General features: G+C 35.5%; 1 protein-coding gene across 2 annotated transcripts in view; it reads left to right on the top strand.

The window, feature by feature from the left end:
- LOC139120852 (B-cell linker protein-like) overlaps window positions 1-13,536 on the top strand; it is an 83,419-nt gene extending 69,883 nt beyond the window's left edge. For both annotated transcript variants that reach the window (XM_070685452.1, XM_070685453.1), the window contains 3 exons: window positions 574-654; window positions 6,168-6,323; window positions 11,678-13,536. In XM_070685452.1, coding sequence (XP_070541553.1) covers window positions 574-654; window positions 6,168-6,323; window positions 11,678-11,788 — 348 coding nt within the window. In that variant the 3' untranslated portion in view covers window positions 11,789-13,536. The remainder of the gene's footprint in view (window positions 1-573; window positions 655-6,167; window positions 6,324-11,677) is intronic.
- Window positions 13,537-25,818: the final 12,282 nt, after the last annotated feature.

The following is a 25,818-nucleotide window of genomic DNA, read 5'->3' on the forward strand; positions in this document are numbered from 1 at the left end:
GTTATTTTGGATGCCTTGATGTGAATTTCTAAAATTGTAATGAAATTTATCTCTTACTATTTTTATCTTTGTTAGTCTTTGGTAAAGAATTAAGTTTTTCAAAACTGCTCATCCAACTGCTTTGAATTTGGCATACTGGTTCCTAGGGATGACCTTATTCAAATGAGAGCATATTATGGTAAAATCTGCAGTGTAGCATTTTAGCGTTTAATAATTTTTTGAATTTTTATTTTAGCTCCACTGTTGGTGACGTGGAACTCATAAGAAAGCTGGTTGTACGCCATCATCAGTCGTCTGTTGTTTAAATTGTGTCAAATTTTTGGAAAAATATCTATTCCTTTGAAAATGCTCATCAGATTGCTTTGAAATTTGATATGAAGGTCCCTGGAGATGATTTTTATCAATTTTGTACAAATTATCAGTTTTGTACTGACAAGTGTGATATTGACTTTGATATATAACACAGTTCATATAAATATCAGTAGATTGTGATAAAAATGGAAGCCTGGTATCAATGACAGTATTTTTTTATCATCATTTCAATAATTAATGTTATAAAATGACATTTTTCAGAGTGAATTTGAAGGATTTCCATTTTACCACGGTCCTTTGGATAGAAAACGAGCAGAAGCAGCTCTCAAAGATAGTAATAAGGTAAGCTTCTACATCTGATAATCAAACTGGGTTTTTTTAGCTCCCATATATGCATATGTATATATGCAAATGGGAGGTATTTGTATAAGGTGGAAAAATGTCTGTATGTATGTATGTATGTATGTATGTATGTATGTATGTCCGTCCACATCAAAAACTCCTAAACCATAGCACCTACTGTCTTAGTATTTGGTGTACAGGTGCATATAGGGATGGAGATATGAATTTGTTCAAATGAACATGTCAGTGCCAAAAATATGCAAATGAGGGGGAAAAAAGGAAAAATCCTGCAAATGGCTAAAACTCAGTAAGCAGTGATCAGATTTGGTTGAAACTTGGTATGCAGATTTCTTTAGGTATTCTAAAGTATGTGTGCAAAAATTGGGGTGAAATTTGCATGTTTGTATTTTTAGGGTATTTTTTCAGTTTTTAGTCAAAAAATCTTGTTCTCTGAAATCGCTCGTCTGATTGCTATGAAACTTCATATTCATGTTCCTCAGAATGACTTCATTCATGCTTGTACAAATTGTATTGATATTGTCATATTTGTAATTTTGGGGCAATTTTCCCAATTTTGTTTGTTTATAAAAAAATTTTTATCCAAAAACTACTGATTTGATAGCTTTGATATTTGGTATACAGGTATCTAAGATTAATCTCAATATAAGTATTGAGGTATGTTGAAACTGGCAATTTTTTTTTTATTTTGGGGCAATTTTTGCCTTTTTTGTTCAAAAATTTTTCTCCTAAAACTTATGATCTGGTAGCTTTGATATCTAGTGTACAGGTTCCTAGGGTTTATGTTGATTAGATATATTTAAAATTAGGATGAAATCTGCAATTTGTATTTTGGGGCAATTTTTCTCATTTTTGGTCAAAAAATTTGTTTCTCAAAATTTACCAGTCTGATTGCTTTGATATTAAGTAAACCGGTTCTGAGGGTTTTTGTTAATAAGATGTATTGAAATTAAGTTGAAATCTGGAATTTTGAATTTTTGGGGCAACTTTGCAAACTGTCAGTTTTACTGGGATATCTTTCATTTTGTATTTTTAAGATTTTTTTGGTAATTTTATATCTACTGGAACTTAGAGTATATAATGTGGTGATTTAGTAAGCATTTGATATGGCCAACTTTATTTGGTGTTGAAATGCGGTAAAAAAATCCTGGCAGATTTTGAAAAAATTCCAAACAAATGCCAATAAAAATTCAGCCAGAGAAGGTTTAATAAAAAGAAAAGGTGAGACAGTGGGGAAAAAGAATGTACAATGGATCGGATAAAAAAGATAATGTACCTCATCGATCTTCCAGACACCATCCCTCATCAAATGGTCCACCCGATGTATTTTTGTGCATAATTAACCATGCAGTGTATTTAGTTTAAGATGTCAAGTTAGGTAAGGATTTGAAAGGAATAGTCAAGTTCACCACAGTTTAACTTTATCTCTTGTGTCATCATCCTTGTGTACTTGGTTAAGTTTGTAAGTTGTTCCAGATGTGGATGCACCAGCTGTTCTGGAAGAAAACAATGTTTACTTTTCCCTGTATAGGGTTTTCTGAGTTGATGATTTTATGTTGAAATTTCTCCATGTATCTGGTGTATGGGCAAAGTGTAAACATTGGTTGCACGTTATGTATTTCAGTCCATGTCAAATATTGTAAATGAAAAATCAAGAACAGTTTACTGTGTGCTTGTAAAAGAGAACATATTTATCAATACTTAAACTGCCTTGCAGATTGATTGTCTTAAAGATTATCACAGAAGTAGAAAAGGAAAAGAAACTAATCAAATTGCTGTAACATATTCACTCTCAGTGCCTGTGTAGGCCTATACTTAACTATTTTATCATTACATTCAGCTGTTTGTTATATCTTTATCACTCTCCATGGGCCAAGGCACATTTGGGGTCAATGTCATCACTCTGTGCCAGTCTGTGTATGTCAGTCTGTCTGTATATGTATGTCCATGTTTCATACAATTGTTGACTTGTTTTGATAACTATATGGGAGCGAATAGTGATATTGTCACTATTTTTTATTTTTACAAATGATTATGATAACCTAATAAAGAGAGAACATGTTTGTAAAAGATCATAAATTAACAATCTTCGGTTTTTTTCACATTTTTTGAATCATGGGGATCAGCCATAACTCAATTATTACAAGTAGTTCATAAAATTTGATGTTAAGCTTTTTTCTGAAGATAACGTATTTATAAATTGTTCGGCAGCAGTTATACTGTAATAGGCATCAAAATTCCAGTTGCGTTTTTAGCTACTATAGACAGTAGTCTATCGAAGCTATTGGGATGGGTATCCATCTGGCATCAGTTTGTATGTATGTATATCTGTATGTATGTCTGTCTGTCTGTCTGTCTGTCTGTATGTATGTCTGTCTGTATGTATGTATGCATGTTGTATGTCCGTTTGTGAGGATTTCTGTCCACTCAAATATCTTGAGAACCGCAGTGTTTTTCATTTTTATCACAAGTGGAAGTTGTGATATAGAGGTGGTTTCAACCGGTGTTTGATGTCGTCCATTTCCGTAAACGACAAAAAGTCAAAAACTGCTGAACAGACTGTGTTGATATTTGATACCGATACATAGACTGGTTCCAAGGTTCCAATTCCGAAAAATGGAGCCAAATGGAGTGCCGGTTAGATAGTTTTGGGAAATTTCTAACCCCCTTTTTATCTAATTGATTTTAGGGGTCTTTCATATATGTAGTTTTGGAATGTACACCAATCCTGCATTGTGGACTGTTTTATGAGTTGTTGAACAGAAATGAGGTTTTGATGAATGTTAGAAATATGCAGGATGGCTGATTCGAAGTATAAGAGATTTCTATGGTCATTCGGACTTCAGTCTTTGAAACATTGCAGACTGTTTTGGGTTCAAATGCACCGACTGTGCAATTTTCGAAAATGCTGGTTTTAGGGCCCATTTTACCACTGCCAAAACAGTATTTTAGCATCGGTGGAATGAGTAGCATCGGTGGAATGAGCTCTCGTCCAATCAGAATGGGGCATGGTAGCATGATATTATACAATTTGTGTTTGGGGGTAATTTTTGCCAGTTTCGGTAAAAATTCTTCTCAAAAGCTGCTTGTCTGATAGCTGTGCAGTTGGGTAACAAGTACCAAGGGATGACCTATTTAAAGCCATATAATTTGTTCAAAGTAGCAGATAATTTTGTATTTTTAGAGCTAATTTAATGTTTCAGTCTCTGACCTGAAATGAATTATACCAACCCCAAATACCTTGTAAAAGAGTTTTGAAAACTGTAACTGTACAGTGATAGAGTCATATTTGGTCTTACTTTGCAGTAAAATTCAATCAAAGAGTTTTGAAAACTGTAACTGTACAGTGATAGAGTCATATTTGGTCTTACTTTGCAGTAAAATTCAATCAAAGAGTTTTGAAAACTGTAACTGTACAGTGATAGAGTCATATTTGGTCTCACTTTGCAGTAAAATTCAATCAAAGAAACAAATCAAATCTGCCTGAAAATTGAAAGTTCAAACTCAATGCAAATACAATAGCACTTTTTCAGGCCACTCGTTTAAACATCTATTTTAAGGGGTTTTAGTCAACCAATTAGTATTGTGAGTTCAAGCCCCATAAAAAGTAATGTATCCAGTTAGGCTGTGCCAAGTTTGATGACACTTATTATATTTGTTGTTCATACAGAGAAGTATTGATGCTGAACAATGTTGAGCAGTATCAAGTCATCCTTAGAGAAACTGTTTGTGTAATAGATCTTAAGATTTTTTGTCAAACTGCCTGTATAAATGTAGACCAAGTGAGAGAGACAGATGGCAAAGATACTATAGGCATAGATGGCAGTTTTCTGTGCTTGCCATTGATGAATGTCTGTGTATATAGGTATCTGTAAGTATGAGCCACACTGAAACAATTTACATTGTATTGCCAATGGACCTGTGCACTCACTATATCTGGTATTATGTTATGTATGTCCTCTATACAATTGACGTCTATAGTAGCTTCAGCTCAACAAATACTCATCCTTGCAAAGTCAAGAGGGCTTAAATGATCAGTTTTTAGCTCCCATAGCCATATGTATATATGGCAATGGAAGCTATTCTTATAGGCTAGGAAATGTCTGTATGTATGTATGTCTGTATGTCTGTATGTCTGTATGTCTGTATGTCTGTCCGTCAACATCAAAAACTCCAAAACCGCTGCACATTTCATCTTGATATTTGGTGTGTACATGGATGATGGGCTGTAGATGAAATTTTGTTCAAATGAAGTTGTCATTGCCAAAAATATGCAAATTAGTGCCAAAAAAGGCGTTTTTGGTAAAAAATCTCCTTCTTCATAACCGCTGGTCAGACAGCTTTGATATTTGGTATACAGGTCCCTAGGGATAACCCAACTTGGACTTGTTCAAATTGTGATGAAATATGCAAATCTGTATTTTTAAGGAATTTTTTGTCATTTTTGGTCAAAAACTATTTCATCAAAACCGCTTGTCTGACAGCTTTGATATTTGGTATACAGGTCCCTAGGATAACCCCACTTGGATTTGTTCAAATTGTGATGAAATAAGCAAATCTGTATTTTAAGGAATTTTTTTGTCATTTTTGGTCAAAAATTTATTTCATCAAAACCGCTCGTCTGACAGCTTTGATATTTGGTATACAGGTCCCTAGGATAGCCCAACTTGGATTTGTTCAAATTGTAATGAAATAAGCCAATCTGTATTTTTAAGGAATTTTTTTGTCATTTTTGGTCAAAAATTATTTCATCAAAACCGCTCGTCTGACAGCTTTTTACAGTGTTCTTTAGAAATGTTTATGCCAATCACTTTAATATGTACAATTGTTACAATATGCAACAAGCTGATATTGAAATTGTCTCCTTTTACCTCCTGCATGCAAACTAAATTAAAATGTTCAGAAACCACAGTAATATCAAGACTATGATTAATCATAAATTTAACTTTCTGATTCAGTTAAACGACATTGCTAGTGATTATATTCCCTGCCTAGTCTAGAAAATGAATCTGAACAGAGTAATCACACAGAATGGATAAAAAATATCAAACATAGATTTATTTCCTTAATTAATATAACTTTCAAAATTTGTGTGTAAAATTACAAAATTGTGAAATAGTCTTTCCAGAATTTAAGTACCAACCTGTCTCAAACAGAGGGTTGTAGTAGGTACAGAGAAGGTGTTTGTTTTATGCATTTGGAATGCCTGAAAAAATCAATAAAGTTTATCAAAGTGGGAAATGGCAAACAATTATTCAATGGAATTGTATTAACATATAGGTAAGCAACAAGTAGCATTCACAAATTTGCTGTTAAAAGGAGAAATCTTTGCCAAGTGAAGCAAGAACATGGAGCGGAAAAAAACAAAACAACAACAATGACTGTAGTTTCTGTGTCATCATTTGAATAGTGAGTGCCAAGTATGCTTTGGGATGTCTGGTTATTTACTTTATTCAAATCATTTTAATTCTTTCGTTATTTCCTTTTATTCATAGAATGGAGCATTTATTGTACGTGACGGAAGAGATGGAATCAATTCAAATGATCCCTACACTATATCAGTCTGGTACAATGGAAAGCCATGGAATCTCAAAATATGCAAGCGACCAAATGGAAAGTATGCACTAGGAGCAGTCAAACCTGGCGAAACGGTTAGAATTGCTGCATATAATTTTCATCAATGATGAAATGTCTGCATAATGTTTTTTTAATTTGCATTTGACCTGTGTCATTATACCAGTAGTAGTTACTTGTGTGAGAATTAATACAGCATGCTACATCTCCAAAGTGTCTCGGACTGAGTCTTCAAACGGTTATTAAAACAAGAGAATATAAAGACGTGGCAAGCAGCTTGTTGGCAAGAAGAGTCTAAACCAGCATTGCTCTGTACCGCTAAGGCTACAGAGTCTAACCTGGCATTGCTCTGTACCACTAAGGCTACAGAGTCTAACCTGGCATTGCTCTGTACACTAAGGCTACAGAGTCTAACCTGGCATTGCTCTGTACCACTATTAGGCTACAGAGCTAGTCTAACCTGGCATTGCTCTGTACCACTAAGGCTACAAAGTCTACCCTGGCATGCTCTGTACCACTAAGGCTACAGAGTCTAACCTGGCATTGCTCTGTTACCACTATTAGGCTACAGAGTCTAACCTGGCATTGCTGTGTACCACTAAGGCTACAGAGTCTAACCTGGCATTGCTCTGTACCACTATTAGGCTACAGAGTCTAACCTGGCATTGCTCTGTACACTAAGGCTACAGAGTCTAACCTGGCATTGCTCTGTACACTAAGGCTACAGAGTCTAACCTGGCATTGCTCTGTACACTAAGGCTACAGAGTCTAACCTGGCATTGCTCTGTACCACTATTAGGCTACAGAGTCTAACCTGGCATTGCTGTGTACACTAAGGCTACAGAGTCTAACCTGGCATTGCTCTGTACCACTATTAGGCTACAGAGTCTAACCTGGCATTGCTGTGTACACTAAGGCTACAGAGTCTAACCTGGCATTGCTCTGTACCACTATTAGGCTACAGAGTCTAACCTGGCATTGCTCTGTACCACTATTAGGCTACAGAGTCTAACCTGGCATTGCTCTGTACACTAAGGCTACAGAGTCTAACCTGGCATTGCTCTGTACCACTATTAGGCTACAGAGTCTAACCTGGCATTGCTGTGTACCACTATAGGCTACAGAGTCTAACCTGGCATTGCTCTGTACACTAAGGCTACAGAGTCTAACCTGGCATTGCTCTGTACCACTAAGGCTACAAAGTCTAACCTTGCATTGCTGTGTACCACTATTAGGCTACAGAGTCTAACCTGCATTGCTGTGTACCACTATTAGGCTACAGAGTCTAACCTGGCATTGCTCTGTACCACTAAGGCTACAGAGTCTAACCTGGCATTGCTCTGTACCACTATTAGGCTACAGAGTCTAACCTGGCATTGCTGTGTACCACTATTAGGCTACAGAGCTAGTCTAACCTGGCATTGCTCTGTACCACTAAGGCTACAGAGTCTAACCTGGCATTGCTCTGTACCACTAAGGCTACAGAGTCTAACCTGGCATTGCTCTGTACCACTATTAGGCTACAGAGTCTAACCTGGCATTGCTCTGTACACTAAGGCTACAGAGTCTAACCTGGCATTGCTCTGTACACTAAGGCTACAGAGTCTAACCTGGCATTGCTCTGTACCACTATTAGGCTACAGAGTCTAACCTGGCATTGCTCTGTACACTAAGGCTACAGAGTCTAACCTGGCATTGCTCTGTACCACTATTAGGCTACAGAGCTAGTCTAACCTGGCATTGCTGTGTACCACTATTAGGCTACAGAGCTAGTCTAACCTGGCATTGCTGTGTACCACTATTAGGCTACAGAGCTAGTCTAACCTGGCATTGCTCTGTACACTAAGGCTACAGAGTCTAACCTGGCATTGCTCTGTACCACTATTAGGCTACAGAGCTAGTCTAACCTGGCATTGCTCTGTACACTAAGGCTACAGAGTCTAACCTGGCATTGCTCTGTACACTAAGGCTACAGAGTCTAACCTGGCATTGCTCTGTACCACTATTAGGCTACAGAGTCTAACCTGGCATTGCTCTGTACACTAAGGCTACAGAGTCTAACCTGGCATTGCTCTGTACACTAAGGCTACAGAGTCTAACCTGGCATTGCTGTGTACCACTATTAGGCTACAGAGTCTAACCTGGCATTGCTGTGTACCACTATTAGGCTACAGAGTCTAACCTGGCATTGCTGTGTACCACTATTAGGCTACAGAGTCTAACCTGGCATTGCTCTGTACCACTAAGGCTACAGAGTCTAACCTGGCATTGCTCTGTACCACTAAGGCTACAGAGTCTAACCTGGCATTGCTCTGTACCACTATTAGGCTACAGAGTCTAACCTGGCATTGCTCTGTACACTAAGGCTACAGAGTCTAACTGGCATTGCTGTGTACACTAAGGCTACAGAGTCTAACCTGGCATTGCTCTGTACACTAAGGCTACAGAGTCTAACCTGGCATTGCTCTGTACACTAAGGCTACAGAGTCTAACCTGGCATTGCTCTGTACCACTAAGGCTACAAAGTCTACCCTGGCATTGCTCTGTACCACTAAGGCTACAGAGTCTAACCTGGCATTGCTGTGTACCACTATTAGGCTACAGAGTCTAACCTGGCATTGCTGTGTACCACTATTAGGCTACAGAGTCTAACCTGGCATTGCTCTGTACCACTAAGGCTACAGAGTCTAACCTGGCATTGCTCTGTACACTAAGGCTACAGAGTCTAACCTGGCATTGCTCTGTACACTAAGGCTACAGAGTCTAACCTGGCATTGCTGTGTACCACTATTGGCTACAGAGTCTAACCTGGCATTGCTCTGTACACTAAGGCTACAGAGTCTAACCTGGCATTGCTCTGTACACTAAGGCTACAGAGTCTAACCTGGCATTGCTCTGTACACTAAGGCTACAGTGTCTAACCTGGCATTGCTCTGTACACTAAGGCTACAGAGTCTAACCTGGCATTGCTCTGTACACTAAGGCTACAGAGTCTACCCTGGCATTGCTCTGTACCACTATATATTAGGCTACAGAGTCTAACCTGGCATTGCTCTGTACCACTATTAGGCTACAGAGTCTAACCTGGCATTGCTCTGTACACTAAGGCTACAGAGTCTAACCTGGCATTGCTCTGTACCACTATTAGGCTACAGAGCTAGTCTAACCTGGCATTGCTCTGTACACTAAGGCTACAGAGTCTAACCTGGCATTGCTCTGTACACTAAGGCTACAGAGTCTAACCTGGCATTGCTCTGTACACTAAGGCTACAGAGTCTAACCTGGCATTGCTGTGTACCACTATTAGGCTACAGAGTCTAACCTGGCATTGCTCTGTACCACTATTAGGCTACAGAGTCTAACCTGGCATTGCTCTGTACCACTATTAGGCTACAGAGTCTAACCTGGCATTGCTGTGTACCACTATTAGGCTACAGAGCTAGTCTAACCTGGCATTGCTGTGTACCACTATTAGGCTACAGAGTCTAACCTGGCATTGCTCTGTACCACTATTAGGCTACAGAGTCTAACCTGGCATTGCTCTGTACCACTATTAGGCTACAGAGTCTAACCTGGCATTGCTCTGTACCACTATTAGGCTACAGAGTCTAACCTGGCATTGCTGTGTACCACTATTAGGCTACAGAGTCTAACCTGGCATTGCTCTGTACCACTATTAGGCTACAGAGTCTAACCTGGCATTGCTGTGTACCACTATTAGGCTACAGAGTCTAACCTGGCATTGCTGTGTACCACTAAGGCTACAGAGTCTAACCTGGCATTGCTCTGTACCACTAAGGCTACAGAGTCTAACCTGGCATTCCTCTGTACCACTAAGGCTACAGAGTCTAACCTGGCATTGCTCTGTACCACTATTAGGCTACAGAGTCTAACCTGGCATTGCTCTGTACCACTATTAGGCTACAGAGTCTAACCTGGCATTCCTCTGTACCACTAAGGCTACAGAGTCTAACCTGGCATTGCTCTGTACCACTAAGGCTACAGAGTCTAACCTGGCATTGCTCTGTACCACTATTAGGCTACAGAGTCTAACCTGGCATTGCTGTGTACCACTAAGGCTACAGATCTAACCTGGCATTGCTCTGTACCACTAAGGCTACAGAGTCTAACCTGGCATTGCTCTGTACCACTATTAGGCTACAGAGTCTAACCTGGCATTGCTCTGTACACTAAGGCTACAGAGTCTAACCTGGCATTGCTCTGTACCACTATTAGGCTACAGAGTCTAACCTGGCATTGCTCTGTACACTAAGGCTACAGAGTCTAACCTGGCATTGCTCTGTACCACTATTAGGCTACAGAGTCTAACCTGGCATTGCTCTGTACCACTATTAGGCTACAGAGTCTAACCTGGCATTGCTCTGTACACTAAGGCTACAGAGTCTAACCTGGCATTGCTCTGTACACTATTAGGCTACAGAGTCTAACCTGGCATTGCTGTGTACCACTATTAGGCTACAGAGTCTAACCTGGCATTGCTGTGTACCACTATTAGGCTACAGAGTCTAACCTGGCATTGCTCTGTACCACTAAGGCTACAGAGTCTAACCTGGCATTGCTCTGTACACTAAGGCTACAGAGTCTAACCTGGCATTGCTATGTACCACTATTAGGCTACAGAGTCTAACCTGGCATTGCTGTGTACCACTATTAGGCTACAGAGTCTAACCTGGCATTGCTGTGTACCACTAAGGCTATAGAAACATAATAAATGAGTAAACAATGAGGAAAAAACACAACACAGATAAATGTAATAACTTTTCACAGTTGTCACTGTGACACAATGTGACTATACATGAAATGAGACAAATTGCATGAAATGATAACCTTCCTAAAGTTTAGTGAAGAACAATATCCTTGCAAATGTACTGTATGTCATTATCTTAGGAAATAGCAATATCACTGTAATTTATTCCTTTTCTAAAAATATTTTGTTAATTAAGGAATTCAAGATGTTAAATATCAGAATCTTATTAGATTTTATGCCTACTTTTGTATGTATTAAGTATTTAGATACTAGCATCATCTGTATCAATCGAACACCATTTCACACTTACCAAAAATGACATTCTTATAGGTAACTGAGGTATGTTCACTGCTCCAAATTTTAGTTTATTGTGTCAAATTTAATCTTATGGTAGGTACATGATTGACACGCATGTACAAAAAAGTCATTAAATTGTACCCAGTGTTATATTGAATGCAGAATGAAATCAATCAATATTTCAAGTTTGAAAAATGCAACAATATGTAATTGGTTGTAATTAGTATAAAGTGTTTCTCAAAGCCTCACATTAAGAGCAGAACCATAAACATTTTCTCCCATGAATTTTGTTTTCTTTTTTTCCAAACTGAAATTGCTTGAAGCCACAAATACCTATCAATAAAATGCTGTGTGTTATTTTCACAGACATTTGATTCACCGTTGGAGCTGGTACAACATCACCGTGACAACAGCCTTGTTCTAGCTGGTGATGCAGGTCGAGTGTGTCTAATGATTCCAGCTCCAGTTTATGATTAAATTTATCAACAAGAACAAGGAGGAGATCATGCAGTTCCAGATCAAATATTACGTCAGAAAACATTTTTTCCAATATTTGTGTGATAATCTGATAAAGACACTATTAAGAAGAAATCTTCTCTATATTTACAGGAATAAATTTGTTGTAATAAGATCAAAGATCAAAGATAGCATAACAAACTAGCATTGTTGACTTTCTTAAATTACAACATTTTAAATTTTGATGTGATTGCTTCTATGTCATCATGTCTGCAGCACTGATAGAGAAATCACATGTAGACATTAGCATGAAAAGTTTAAGGTTTTCTTACAGCTGTTCAAAACTTGGATATAGCAAATCTCAAATCAAAGCAAACTTTCAAATTGTTAACATTGTACCGAAATATTCAATAGTTTTGATCATAAAATGTGTATATTTCTCTATAGCTACAAATTGACATCTGAAGTCGGAAACTGGACATCAATTTGTTCATTGCATGAAAATAAAAACATATTTACAGAAGGTACCTCTTAGGAAAAGCAATAAGGCACAATTTTGACAGCTTTTGCAACAGAGTGCAACAAAGAGCAATCATCCCTGATATAATGACATCTTGTATCTTCCTGTTTGCCCCTGCACACATGACAGTACTATTGATAGTATGCAAGCAATCACAATCAACAGCTTTAGGAAATGAGATGACTTAAGAACAGATACTAGAGTTCAGAGGAGCCTATGCAGCTGCTTTGTAATTGTACAAATAAATAGATACAGCTGAGGAAAGGCTGATTTTCAAGATAGGGTTGTTCAGGATATGGATATGTGTTCCACTGTACAATTAAATGGATACAGCTAGAGGAAAGGCTGATTTTCAAGATGGGGGTGTTCAGGATATGGATATGTGTTCCACTGTACAATTAAATGGATACAGCTAGAGGAAAGGCTGATTTTTAAGATGGGGGTGTTCAGGATATGGATATGTGTTCCACTGTACAACTATGCAACTCTATTGAAATACCTATGCATTTTTGAAATTCTTGCAAAGATGGAATATTGATAGATCAATTATCTTGGTATATTCTCAGTTGACAGTAGTGGTATATTGTCTTTTAAAAGTCCCTGAGTGATGGTTGTCCATTATTTCCACAAGTTGCCTATTGAATGGCATTTATAATTTTACAAGATGACATGATGAAGTGAACTTGTTTTCGCACATTGACAAGGTCATCATGAAAGAGAGAGTTGTATTAAGGATTTATGGTGTGACACTTGGAGCTGATATCTGGGTCCTTGTTGTGACACTTGGAGCTGATATCTGGGTCCTTGTTTGCCAGTTGCTATTCCATATTGATTTTATTCATAAATGTAACAACAGTATTGCCATTTTATACAACAAACAGAGTGTATTATGTGATGATATACAGAGAACTTTGTATTTTTTATCCAAGAAATAGACAATATTTTTATAAATTACTTACGTAAAATTCAAGTGGTAATAGGTCTATTCAAGATTTTCATTTTTTATATGAAACTCTTATTGAACCATGAATGAAACAATATAAAATTGCAGTTGAACATTAAGAAAGGAAGTTACCTAACTACAAGTTTTGTTAAACACAAGGTTGTGAAGAATATCTGCAAGTTTAGATTTTACGATACAAAATATTATGTTGAAGTGTAACTGGGTGTTTTATGTCAGTATTGAAAATGAAACTGACTCAATATTTTTCAAATATGAAATTAAAGGACACATATTATGTGATTCCAATATCAATGGCTACAAACTATGAAATGTGGTATGGCAGTGTATGTGCGATGACTGTGGTGCAGTATGTCAGTGTATTGTCAGCATATCCATGTTCTGACTGTGGTGCATTATGTCAGTGTATTGTCAGCATATCCATGTTCTGACTGTGGTGCAGTATGTCAGTGTATTGTCAACACTTCCATACACTGACTGTGGTGCATTATGTCAGTGTATTGTCAGCATATCCATGTTCTGACTGTGGTGCAGTATGTCAGTGTATTGTCAACACTTCCATGCACTGACTGTGGTGCAGTATGTCAGTGTATTGTCAACACTTCCATGCACTGACTGTGGTGCAGTATGTTAGTGTATTGTCAACACTTCCATACACTGACTGTGATGCAGTATATCAGTGTATTGTCAACACTTCCACGCACTGACTGTGATGCAGTATATCAGTGTATTGTCAACACTTCCACGCACTGACTGTGGTGCAGTATATCAGTGTAATTGTCAACACTTCCACGCACTGACTGTGGTGCAGTATATCAGTGTATTGTCAACACTTCCAGGAACTGACTGTGGTGCAGTATGTCAGTGTATTGTCAGCATATCCATGTTCTGACTGTGGTGCAGTATGTCAGTGTATTTTCAACACTTCCATACACTGACTGTGATGCTGTATATGTCAGTGTATTGTCAACACTTCCATACACTGACTGTGATGCAGTATATCAGTGTATTGTCAACACTTCCACGCATTGACTGTGGTGCAGTATGTCAGTGTATTGTCAACACTTCCATGCACTGACTCAGTGGTGCAGTATGTCAGTGTATTGTCAACACTTCCATACACTGACTGTGATGCAGTATATCAGTGTATTGTCAACACTTCCACGCACTGACTGTGGTGCAGTATGTCAGTGTATTGTCAACACTTCCACGCACTGACTGTGGTGCAGTATGTCAGTGTATTGTCAACACTTCCATGCACTGACTGTGGTGCAGTATGTCAATGTATTGTCAACATTACCATGCACTGACTTTGTCAGAATGCAAGATGGTCTGCCTGACCATTATACTCAGATCACAATACAGTATTTTTAGACTGTTTTGTAAAAGTGTGTTTGATACTGGCAAAGAGACCAAAACATAGAATCAAAGTGAAGCTGAAAAGTGCAAAAGTTTGGCTCTTATCTCCAGAACATATACCATAAAAGGACAACAGTTTTGAACTCCTACTTTTTAGCATTTGTATTGTGCATGTTTCCACATTTGCTTGTACTCCAAAAATGCATATTGAACTACTCAGCATTCACAATGTAATGTGCATTCATTGGAAAAAAAATTTATTGATTATCTCTCTCCAGTTATATTCACATAATCAGCATTCATTGCCCTAAAATTATTAGGGTAGGAGTCATACACAAGAAAAGCCATGGGCCTTACATGATGTAAATTAAATTTCACACAGTAGACCGATACAATATTTTGGCATGAAATGTAGTTGATCCAGAGGGAAGATGACAAAGTTCATTATATTCAAATTGGTTTTAATATTGAAGGATTAGGTAAGGCTATGATTAGGTCAAGAGTTAGAGTAAGTTTTATAATGGTTGTGCCACTTTGTCAGATCCACTGATCATGTACAGCCGACATCTGTGAATGATTTTAAAGTTTTTGACACAGCATAATATGACTGGCACAGTACAAAAATAAAAGCATGATATGCATGTGTGTGTAAGGATTTTGAAACCAATGATCCATCCTCTGTTAAGATTTGTGCAAATTTTAAATTTACTTTTATAACAATAAAACTTCACATTTTATTCTTTCATCTTTTATTCAGTTGTCAGCCAGTCTATTCAGCTTTTGCTTTCAAAGCAAATATTTGAACTTTTTAGAGTTCATTTGCTGTATGTATATATACCAAAGAGAGCTATCTGATAAGTCAAAGGCATCTGTATGTCTGTATGTGTATGTTAGTATGTATGTATGTACGGTATGTATGTATGTACAGTATGTACCGGTATGAAAAACACAGCTTCTAATATCTTATGATTTGGTGTACAGGTGCATAAGTGTGGAGATGTAAATTTATTCAAATGAACATGTCAGTGTCAAAAATATGCAAATGAAGTAAAAAGAGGAAAAATCCTACAAATTGCTAATTGAAAAGTTCTATAATAACAGGCCAGATTTGGTTGTAATTTTAGTATACTGTTTCCTTAAAGTGACTTAAGTTAAATTTGATCAAATTTTGGTAAAATTGCCATTTTTGTATGTTGAAGCATAGACAGTAGTTTCTCTACTGTCTGTGGTTAAAGGCAGTTTTTCCTGTTTTGGGTCAAAAAATCTTCTCTTAAAGTTCAATGACTTTGAAAATTGATACGCATGATCCTAGGTTTGACTTCTGTTAGATTTGTTCAAATTGGGTGAAATTTTCATATTTGTATTTTTAAAGGCAATTTTTCCCGTTTTTGGTCAAAAAATCATCTCTGAAAATGGGTGTCTGATCGCTTTGAACTTGGTATACACGTGACAACAGGCAGATGTTTGTGGTGTGTATATATATATATATATATATATATATATATATATATATATATATATATATATATATATATATATATATATATATATATATATATATATATATATTCTTACAGGCAACCTTAGTTTAGAGTCTTAAAATTGTGGGGAAATTTTCATATTAGTATTTTTGAGGCATTTTTTCCAATTTTTGTTCAAAAAATCATTTTCTCTGAAGCTGGTTGTCAGATTGCTTGGAACCTTTGTATGCATGATTCAAGGGTTGACCTCTGTTAGATTTGTTTAAATTGTGGTGAAATTTTCATATTTATATTTTGGGGGCAATTTTCCCCATTTCTGGTCAAAAAATCATTTTCTCTGAAACTGTGTCTGATTGCTTTGAAACTTGATATTCATATTCCCAGTAAGAACCTAAGTTCAATATCGTAAAATTGTGGTGAAATTTTCATATAATATGCATTTGAGGCAATTTTCTCCATTTTTGGTCAAAAAATAATCTTCTCTGAAACTGCTGTCAGATTGCTTCTGCTTCAGAAAAATCATCTTCTCTGAAACTTTGTATACACGTAACAGATGTTTGCGGTGAAATTTTTATATTTTTATTATTGGGGCAATTTTTTCCATTTTTGGTCAAAAATTAAACTTCTCTGAAATCAGTGTCCTGATTGCTATGAAACTGTGCATACATGTTCCTAGTATCAAACTTTGTTGAGTTTGTTCAAATTGTGGTGAAGTTTGTATATTTGTATATTTTGGTCACTTTGTCTTCTTTTTTTTTTTCAAAAAATCTCTGAAATTTGCTGCTTCAATTGCTTTAAAATTTGATATGAAGTTGGTATTATATCAGTTTGTTCAAATGTGATAACACCTGCAATATTGTACTTTTTGGACAATTTTTGCTCTTTTTGGGCCAAAAAATGTTAAATATCTCATTCTTGAATTCCCAGGTCCAATTGTAAAATTTGAGAACTGCTGCATTTTTCACCTTTGTATTTGGTGTGTAGATGCATGCTCAATTGTAAATGGGAATTAGTTCAAATGAAGTTACCATTAACCACAGCAAAAGTGTAAACTTGGTGAAAATCTCAATAATTGTGAGTCAGAATATCACATGTTGGTGACGATTTGTACGGTAACACAACCATGCCAATAATAACTTGTTTTCTCAAATATTACTAATTGATGAATTACAAATATTGGTCACATTAATTCCATGGAATACAATATTACAAGGGGACATCTTTACTCTAGTATTGTAGATTGTTTCACGAATTTTGATGAACCAGGCTGCATATTGTTATGTGTGTGTGTGTCCATTGCAACAGTTTCCAACCATTACGTACTCTACCTTGGTATTTGTGGTGCATAAAAATTTGTTCAGATGCACTCAATTGACATTGTGAATATTACAAGCTAATTTGACCAATAGCAGCTATTAAATATTGTATGTACACTAACTCTGGCCTTCTATATCTGACCAAATTTAAGCAAAGTGTGATTGACGCTATTTTTTAAATGAAGTGAATATAATTAATGTTGTCTTTGTCAACACAAACTCTCTGTGAATACTGGGTGTGTCTGTCGTATTTGAAATCAGATTTCAAGTTCAAGTCATTTTAAATGAGAAAATACATCTGTATTCCATCCAGGATTTTGTTATTTGTGATGCATTGTAGTGAAATTTTCTCTTGTCACTTTTGTAATGATCTAAATTGTAATAATCTAACTTTGTAGTCTTTAACCTCTAAGTCTGTAGAATAACAGAAATTATTATTACAAATTTTAAGTTTGAGATTGAAACTTTGATTTGTTCTGATCATGACCAATGGTTTTTTCAAAATCACACAATATGTGCTGTCCTCATTGCATATTAAAATGTAAAAATGAACAATTTTTAACATGAGAAAACTGAAACAGAGAAAATTGCTACATTGCTTAAATTTGTACCTCTTGTACTTTGAAATGTCATATGATGCTCCCAATAGTTTTTTTTCGAATTTCATCTTTGCATTAAATGATTATAATTGAATTCAATCTTCAATAAACTGTCTATTATGAGTGGATTGCTGGCACAAATACTGAATTTCTATCAATGTTACCATCATAACAGTTGCCCATTTTGTCAACATACCATAATGTGCAAAATCATATGTAAATGTGTACAACGCTGAATAATACCAAGAATATTAATTCTTTATTGACAACGTTTCCATTTTCAAATAAAATTTGGAATTTTTTCCTTCATTTGTGCAGAAGACGTTGAATAGAATTAAGGCATATTGCTAATTCTCTATGCACATTAAGTATGAGTTTGCAATTTAGAGTTGTATTTCAAGTGAATTGTACAGTAGACCGTCAAAGGTGTTTCAGTACTCTATTCTGCCCGCATGCACATGTCGGTTGTCAAGGGTAACCAGCATTCAACTAATTATGGTATATTTGCATACTTTTTTGTCCATTAGCGAATTTACATACTGATATCTTTCATTAGATTTCAGCAGCCATTTACAGTAAACAATGTCATCATTCAAATTAACTACCTTTTGCACATGTGGTGTGACAATTGTACACCATGTATGAATATTGTCCAGTCTGTTGAAGACAACTGTCAGCCAAATCGTATGAAAGCAATATTTGCAAAAGCTGCCAGCAGAATTTCTACTTGACACAGTCTGTTATGACAACATGATATTTGGACCAAAGCTAATGGCTGTCTAGCTGGTGTATGTAGAGTGCCAGCATAATTTGAAGCCATTGCTAATGGCAACATGTTGCATTGCTGTGTGCACATACAGTGCCAGTAATGTTTACTTTAATGCTATTTCATTCACTTGCATATCCCCATTTTCTACCAGTGTACAAGGTTCACTGTTCAAATTTATTAACAATAGGGATATACCATAGCTCAAGAGGGGTTGAAGGCTAAATGACAATTGATGGACATGAAAAATGGATGAATTCTTCCCCTCTTCAATTGAGTTCCTATTGATTAAAGCAACTCTAACACTAAAAAATTCATTGACATCAAAAATCAGTTGACTCTGAAAGACTTATTAAAGTGGTTTAATGATGATATTGACTATCATGTATTGCTATGAAACACAAAACCAATGGTTTTATATACCCCATTCATTATACAGACTTCAGTGGAGAATTATGGTATTATTATTTTGACCCACATGCATTGTGTTAAAACAAATGTGACTGATTCAGAAATAGAGGCAAAAATTGATGCATTTCTAGAAATTAGTATGACTCATTTAGTAATGGTTATTTACTTGCATTTAAGAGTTCACATAATGTATAAAGCGCAGTCACTGCAAGAATTTTGCATCGATGATTGTCTTTTGAAATGCATTATCATACACAGCTCTGAGCCTCTAAGCAGCATCTCAGATAATAAAGATACTTGTATTCTCTGAAATATGCAAACAATGAAGAAGAACCCATGATATTTTTTTCCAAGAATGTCAAATGACCATTCACAAACATTTCCATACAACAAAAGTAAACAACACGTAACTTAATCAAATTCTTGTTAGTTGACCACAGTATTTCAAATATACCATTGATAAATAATGCAATAAAAAGCATAACCTTTACAGTGCATTTTAAATATCAGCCAAGTCTTGAAGAGAATAAACACTTGAATTTGGAATATTTTGATATCTAAAATAAATATCATGTTTAGCCCTGTATTTCAAGGTAGTGTACTCAGAGAAAGCTACAGTGACCTTCAGCAAATTTTTCATTTCATAAATCTTTGTCTAAAAGCATAAAATCAGGATTTTGACAAAATTTCACACTTGAAGTCATTTATTATACATATATCAATAAACACATTTCTGTGTGTCAGTATATTACTACTGTACAATGAATGTACTTGCATACCGATAAAAGTATTTTATTAAAACCTTGATATACATAATATTAATGGTTTTATTTATATGTTGTAACCTTGAATTACTCTTTTCCTCGTTTGACCGATTGAAATGTCAAAAAAACAGACAATACAGTATTTAACAATTTACAACTGAATGAATACTGTTGGCCTTGTATCTTAAGGCTATCTTGCCATCATAACATGCCCAGGCAGTTGTATTAGTCCACCCATTCATTCCATCTGTGTGCAGAATCCAAAGACTGTGTTACCATGAAAACATTTTGATGCATAGAATATGATTAAATATGATTAATTTGTATTAATCAAACAAAACATTGATTCTTTGGTTCTTTTCAATCATTTCAAAGTTTACTACAGGAGCTACAGAAATATGATACAATAATAATTACCCTATGAAATGAAAAACTCGTGCAGAAAACAACTGAATAGTTTTGTATTGAAAACAATTAATTCCTTTTTGAACAGCACTGTATGATCGTGTGCTGTAGTCATATATGCATGGTTGAAATACGTATAGGTACACTATTGAAAAAAATAATGAAAATGGATATTCTCTGTAAATTTAATTATAAGTTTGTTGATCTTTGCAACACTTTTTATGAGCATTTATTTTGTAATTAATATTTAGCATTTAACTGTAAGTAAATATGGAAAAAGTAATTGTTGAATTTGTTTTCATTTGGGAGTAATAGGTTAAATTCATTGTGTTTTGTGAAACTAGGTCAGTGGACTAACTGTGGGCAAATACACACACACACACACATCTAGGTCATTGTAAGACATTACTTAGCTGTTCATGGACACATCAAGGGTTCCAAACTGTCACTCTAAGTGTCTGTGATCTCTACAACTTGATTATTTTATTATACCAAAACTCATCACAAAATGATGAAATTTGGGAGAAATCCTGTTCATTGGTTGAATCGTGTGCATTCAATTCAGCTCATGTTTTTGTTATCTATTTTAAATAGGCCAGAGTTCAAATGAGGTCATTTGTATGCAGTGTCTTTGGTGAATCTTTGAAAGCACAATTTCTCTTCTGATATACAATCATCAATGATAGGTCTAATTAATATCAGAGACGTAAACATCATCAATAATTATCGTAAATTTTTATTTCATGATATCACATGCAAGGCAACTGCATAGATGTCTTTTCACATAATTATTCATCCATAATTATTGTGATGTATGATATTGTTGCAGCTCATTTTCTCATTGAAATATCTTTGAAACTACCTGTAACGTGTTATTAATCTCTGTTGGCTAACTGTGGTTGTTTAATTTCACAAGTCCATCACATTAGTAACTAACATTGATTATAAGGTCATCATAGTGCCTCAAGTAACCATGCACTGTGACTTTTGAGAAATTTTTATTTGTTGAATTCAATCAACAATATTAATACGTGTCCCTCATGCACGAGCATGTAGATATATATGATACAAAAGCCAGTATTTTCATCTTTGTGTTAGGGAGTAGACTGCAGTACCACTTCAGAGAAAGATACATGGAACAAAGATGCTAAAAATAGAAATTTGGTCTAAAGTTTCAAATGACATATAAGTGATGTGGCGCCTGGTGTTCTAATTGTCACAATATGATTTTGATAATGTTACATTGAGCATCTTCTGTAATCAAAATATAGCAGAGAGGTATTTTATTCCACAGTATCACACATAAGTTCTTTCACTGTCCCTTGGGTGTGTTCATATCACAAGTATTACATTTAAGTCATTGAAGTGATCAGTAAAACTGTAAACCTAAAATATATATTTTACCATAGCCTGTACCCATTGAATATTATAGCTACCAGTAGTAGCCAACCCTAGAATGTTGCTACCAGACCATCCAATCCATTATAATGTATGCAATGGACTATAACCAAGAATTATAAGTTAGTATACTCTAGAATATAGTACTAAGTAGCTCTAAAATGTCAGCTACAACATTGTACCCCTAGAATGTAGCTATAACCCATGAATATAATAGATGAAGATATCTGCTGGTCTATATCCATAGAATGTATATAGCTTAACCCAGAATATTCGGTAATCGATGAAGATATCTGCTAGTCTATACCAATAGAATATATATAGCTTAGATTATAACCCCAGAATATTCAGTAATCGATGAACGGAAGATATCTGCTAGTCTATACCCATAGAATATATACAGCTTAGATTATAACCCCAGAATATAATAGATGAAGATATCTGCTAGTCTATACTCATAAGCTTTGAATATACCGGTAGAAGGAGACTATATTCCCATAGAATATATCCGCTAGTCTGTAACCTAAAGCATAATAGTAGACTATCCATAGAATATATCTGATAAAGTATAACCCTAGATGTAGCTATGGCCATTGGTTGTATCTGCTAGCTAGTCTATACAACCCTAGATGTAGCTATGGCCATAGGTTGTATCTGCTAGCCAGTCTATACAACCCTAGATGTAGCTATATGGCCATGTATCTGCTAGCTAGTCTATACAACCCTAGATGTAGCTATGGCCATAGGTTGTATCTGCTAGCCAGTCTATACAACCCTAGATGTAGCTATGGCCATAGGTTGTATCTGCTAGCTAGTCTATACAACCCTAGAATGAAGTTGTACACTGTAGCATGAGCATGTAGCTATATTCACATTAGGATGCCAGTACAGTAGCCTCAGCTACTGTAGACTAAAACCTCAGACTGTATCAGACTGTAACCCTGAAATTGTTTAGACTACAATCCCAGGGTAAAGTTTGTAAGAAAGACTCAGACACTCATTGTTGGTGACTCTATGCTGAAGGATATCAATCCTTCCAGGGTGTACAGAAATACTCATGTGAGAACTCTTAGAGGAAGTAATATTCCTCAAATCACAAGTTATATTCAATCTGTGTCAGCTTCCAACATAAATAATATTGTCATTCATGCTGGTACTAATGATATTGATAGTGGTATTCCTGTAGAGGAATGTGTAAACAAATATTCTGAGTTGATTCAGGTAACATTAGATAAATTCCCAAAGTCAACAGTTTTTATCTCATCAGTCATTCCAAGACAAGACAATTCATTATTCCATGCTTTAAACACACAACTGCATAAAATGTGCAATATGCATAATAATTTAGTGTTTATCGATCACAACAATATCAATGCAGCAACACATTTGCATGACAATGTTCATTTAAATGACCAGGGTACAGCTTTGTTAGTAAGGAATATTAAGGATATGCTCGCTCCAAACCTTGGTGTGAACCGAAACCTTTTCAGGAGAAGACAGTATTTTCAACATCCTGTTAATCCGGTGGTACAGCAATACGGGGACGCAACACAAGGTTTTCATTGGTCTAGAAATCACCCCATTTTGCCACAATATGTTGATACACCTCAAAGCCATAGGCAAATGATACCAATCAATAGATATGAGTAACTTTACATTTCAGAAAAACAGCAATATACAAAGTTCACTATCAATATCCTACTGGAACATACAGGGTTACCAAGAGAGAAAGTTTCAAGACAGTGACTTTATAAATAATATTACTCAACATGACATTATTGGTATTGGAGAAACTTGGCTCACAGAACAATTGAAACATACTTTTCACATTCCTGGATACTATGACTATTCTGTTGTCAGAAAAAAGAAAAAACAGAGGGGTGGTCTTTCACTTTTGATAAAAAATACTATAAAGAAGGGTGTAAAAATGGTTCATTCAGATGCGGAAGATATGGTGTGGTGCAAACTTTCAAAAGTTTTTTTCAGATTACAACAGGATATATTTATTTGCTTTGTTTACAACGCACCAGAAAATTCCAAACATAAGTCTGAATCATTTTTCGAACGTTTAGAACAGTTGATCACAAAATATAGCTGTTCTGGATCTGTCATGATTTTAGGGGATTTTAACGCCAGAGTAGGATTACTGCCAGATTTTATTGACAATGATTTCTCAAATCATATACCAGTTCCACCAGGATATTCTGTTGATACACATCTTAATCGCTGCAATATGGATAAGATCGAAAATAAGTATGGTAGAAACCTCATAGATTTATGTAAAACCACAAATACAAGAATTATGAATGGTAGACTACCTGGAGATATTTGTGGAAAATTTACATGTTACCACTGGAATGGAAACAGTGTAGTAGATTATGGTCTTGCAACAACAGACGTCATCGATAATTTTGAGTATTTTAAAATACACAATTTCACAATTTTCTCAGATCACTGTCAAATTTCTACTCTTCTCAAACTAACAAATTTTAATCCAAGCAGTGTTAAAGATACTGTGAATTTGTTACAAATGCCCCAAAAATGGAAATGGGATAAGTTATCTGTTTTTAATTACACAGATAGATTAGCATCAGATGAGCTACAAAAAGATTTTGCAGAATTTTGAATACTAATATTGGTAATAACAAATCTGACATTAACTCAGCCACTAAGCATTTTAATGACATCTTAGATAAAGCCTGCAGTGGAATTTTCAATAGACAAAAGCAGAGAAAGAAAAATTTAAAGAGGAAGAAATCAAAATGGTTTGACAAAAACTGTGATGCAGCAAAAAGGGACCTAATAGCAACAGCAAAACTATTAAATAAAGCTCCATATGACAGTCAGTTAAAAATTATCTATTACACAAAGAAAAAGAAGTTTAAAAAACTTGTTAAAAATAAGAAATTGCAATTCTGGCAAAAACACTTAGACAAACTAAACAGTCTACATGCCAACAATTCACATGATATGTGGAAATTGATCAAGTACTTAAAAAATAATGATAAAGATAATAATACTGGAGATTGTGTCTCAGCAGCAACATGGATGGAATTTTACAAAAATTCATGCTCAATTGAAAATGACAGGTATAATGATTTCCAACAGCAAATTATTGCTAGTTTAACATCTGAAGAAACTAAGAATCAGGCTAATCAGCAGCTGGATAAGTCAATAACAACTAATGAAGTGTTATCAGCAATTAGAAATTTAAAAAGTAAAAAAGCAGCAGGGATTGATGGGTTTTGTATAGAGTTGTTAAAACATGGTTCCTCCTTTCTCTGTAAACCCTTAGCTAAATTATTTAATGCAGTTCTAGATACATCCAACTTTCCAGACATCTGGAATACAAGCATTATGACACACTTATTTAAAAAAGGAGATAAATATGACCCGAAAAATTATAGGGGCATTTCTGTCGGAAGTTGTGTAGGAAAAGTTTTTCTTACATTCTAAATGAAAGGTTAAATAGTTTTTTAGATGACAATCATATTATACATAATAATCAAGCTGGATTTCGCAAAAACCATCGCACAACAGATCACATATTTACCCTGAAGACAATAATACATAAATATATTAACAATAAGCAGAACATTTATGTTTGTTTTGTTGACTTTGCTAAGGCTTTCGACTCGGTATGGAGAGTTGGTCTTTTCCATAAACTTCTCAAAAATAACATTAATGGCAAATTATACAGACTTATAAAACACATGTACACCAACACAAAAATACACATCAAAACAAATAATTTATCTCGCCCAGCATGAAAGTTGAAAAAGGAGTAAAACAGGGCTGTGTTCTAAGTCCTAGTCTGTTCAATTATATGTCAATGACTTGAAAACAAATCTAGACAAAGTAAATACTCAACCACCAGTGTTGAATAATACCCAGTTAACTCATTGTTTACGCTGATGACCTTGTCTTAATCTCTACTTCAAAAGAAGGTTTGCAAGGGAGTTAAATACACTACACACATTTTGCTCCAATTGGAAACTTGATGTTAATTTACAGAAAACCCAAGCAATTAATTTTAGTAAATCTCCTTTGGTAGATAAACACTTATTTAAC

The sequence above is a fragment of the Ptychodera flava genome, chromosome 20 (genome assembly GCF_041260155.1).
Source record: "Ptychodera flava strain L36383 chromosome 20, AS_Pfla_20210202, whole genome shotgun sequence".
NCBI classification, from domain to species: Eukaryota; Metazoa; Hemichordata; class Enteropneusta; family Ptychoderidae; genus Ptychodera; species Ptychodera flava.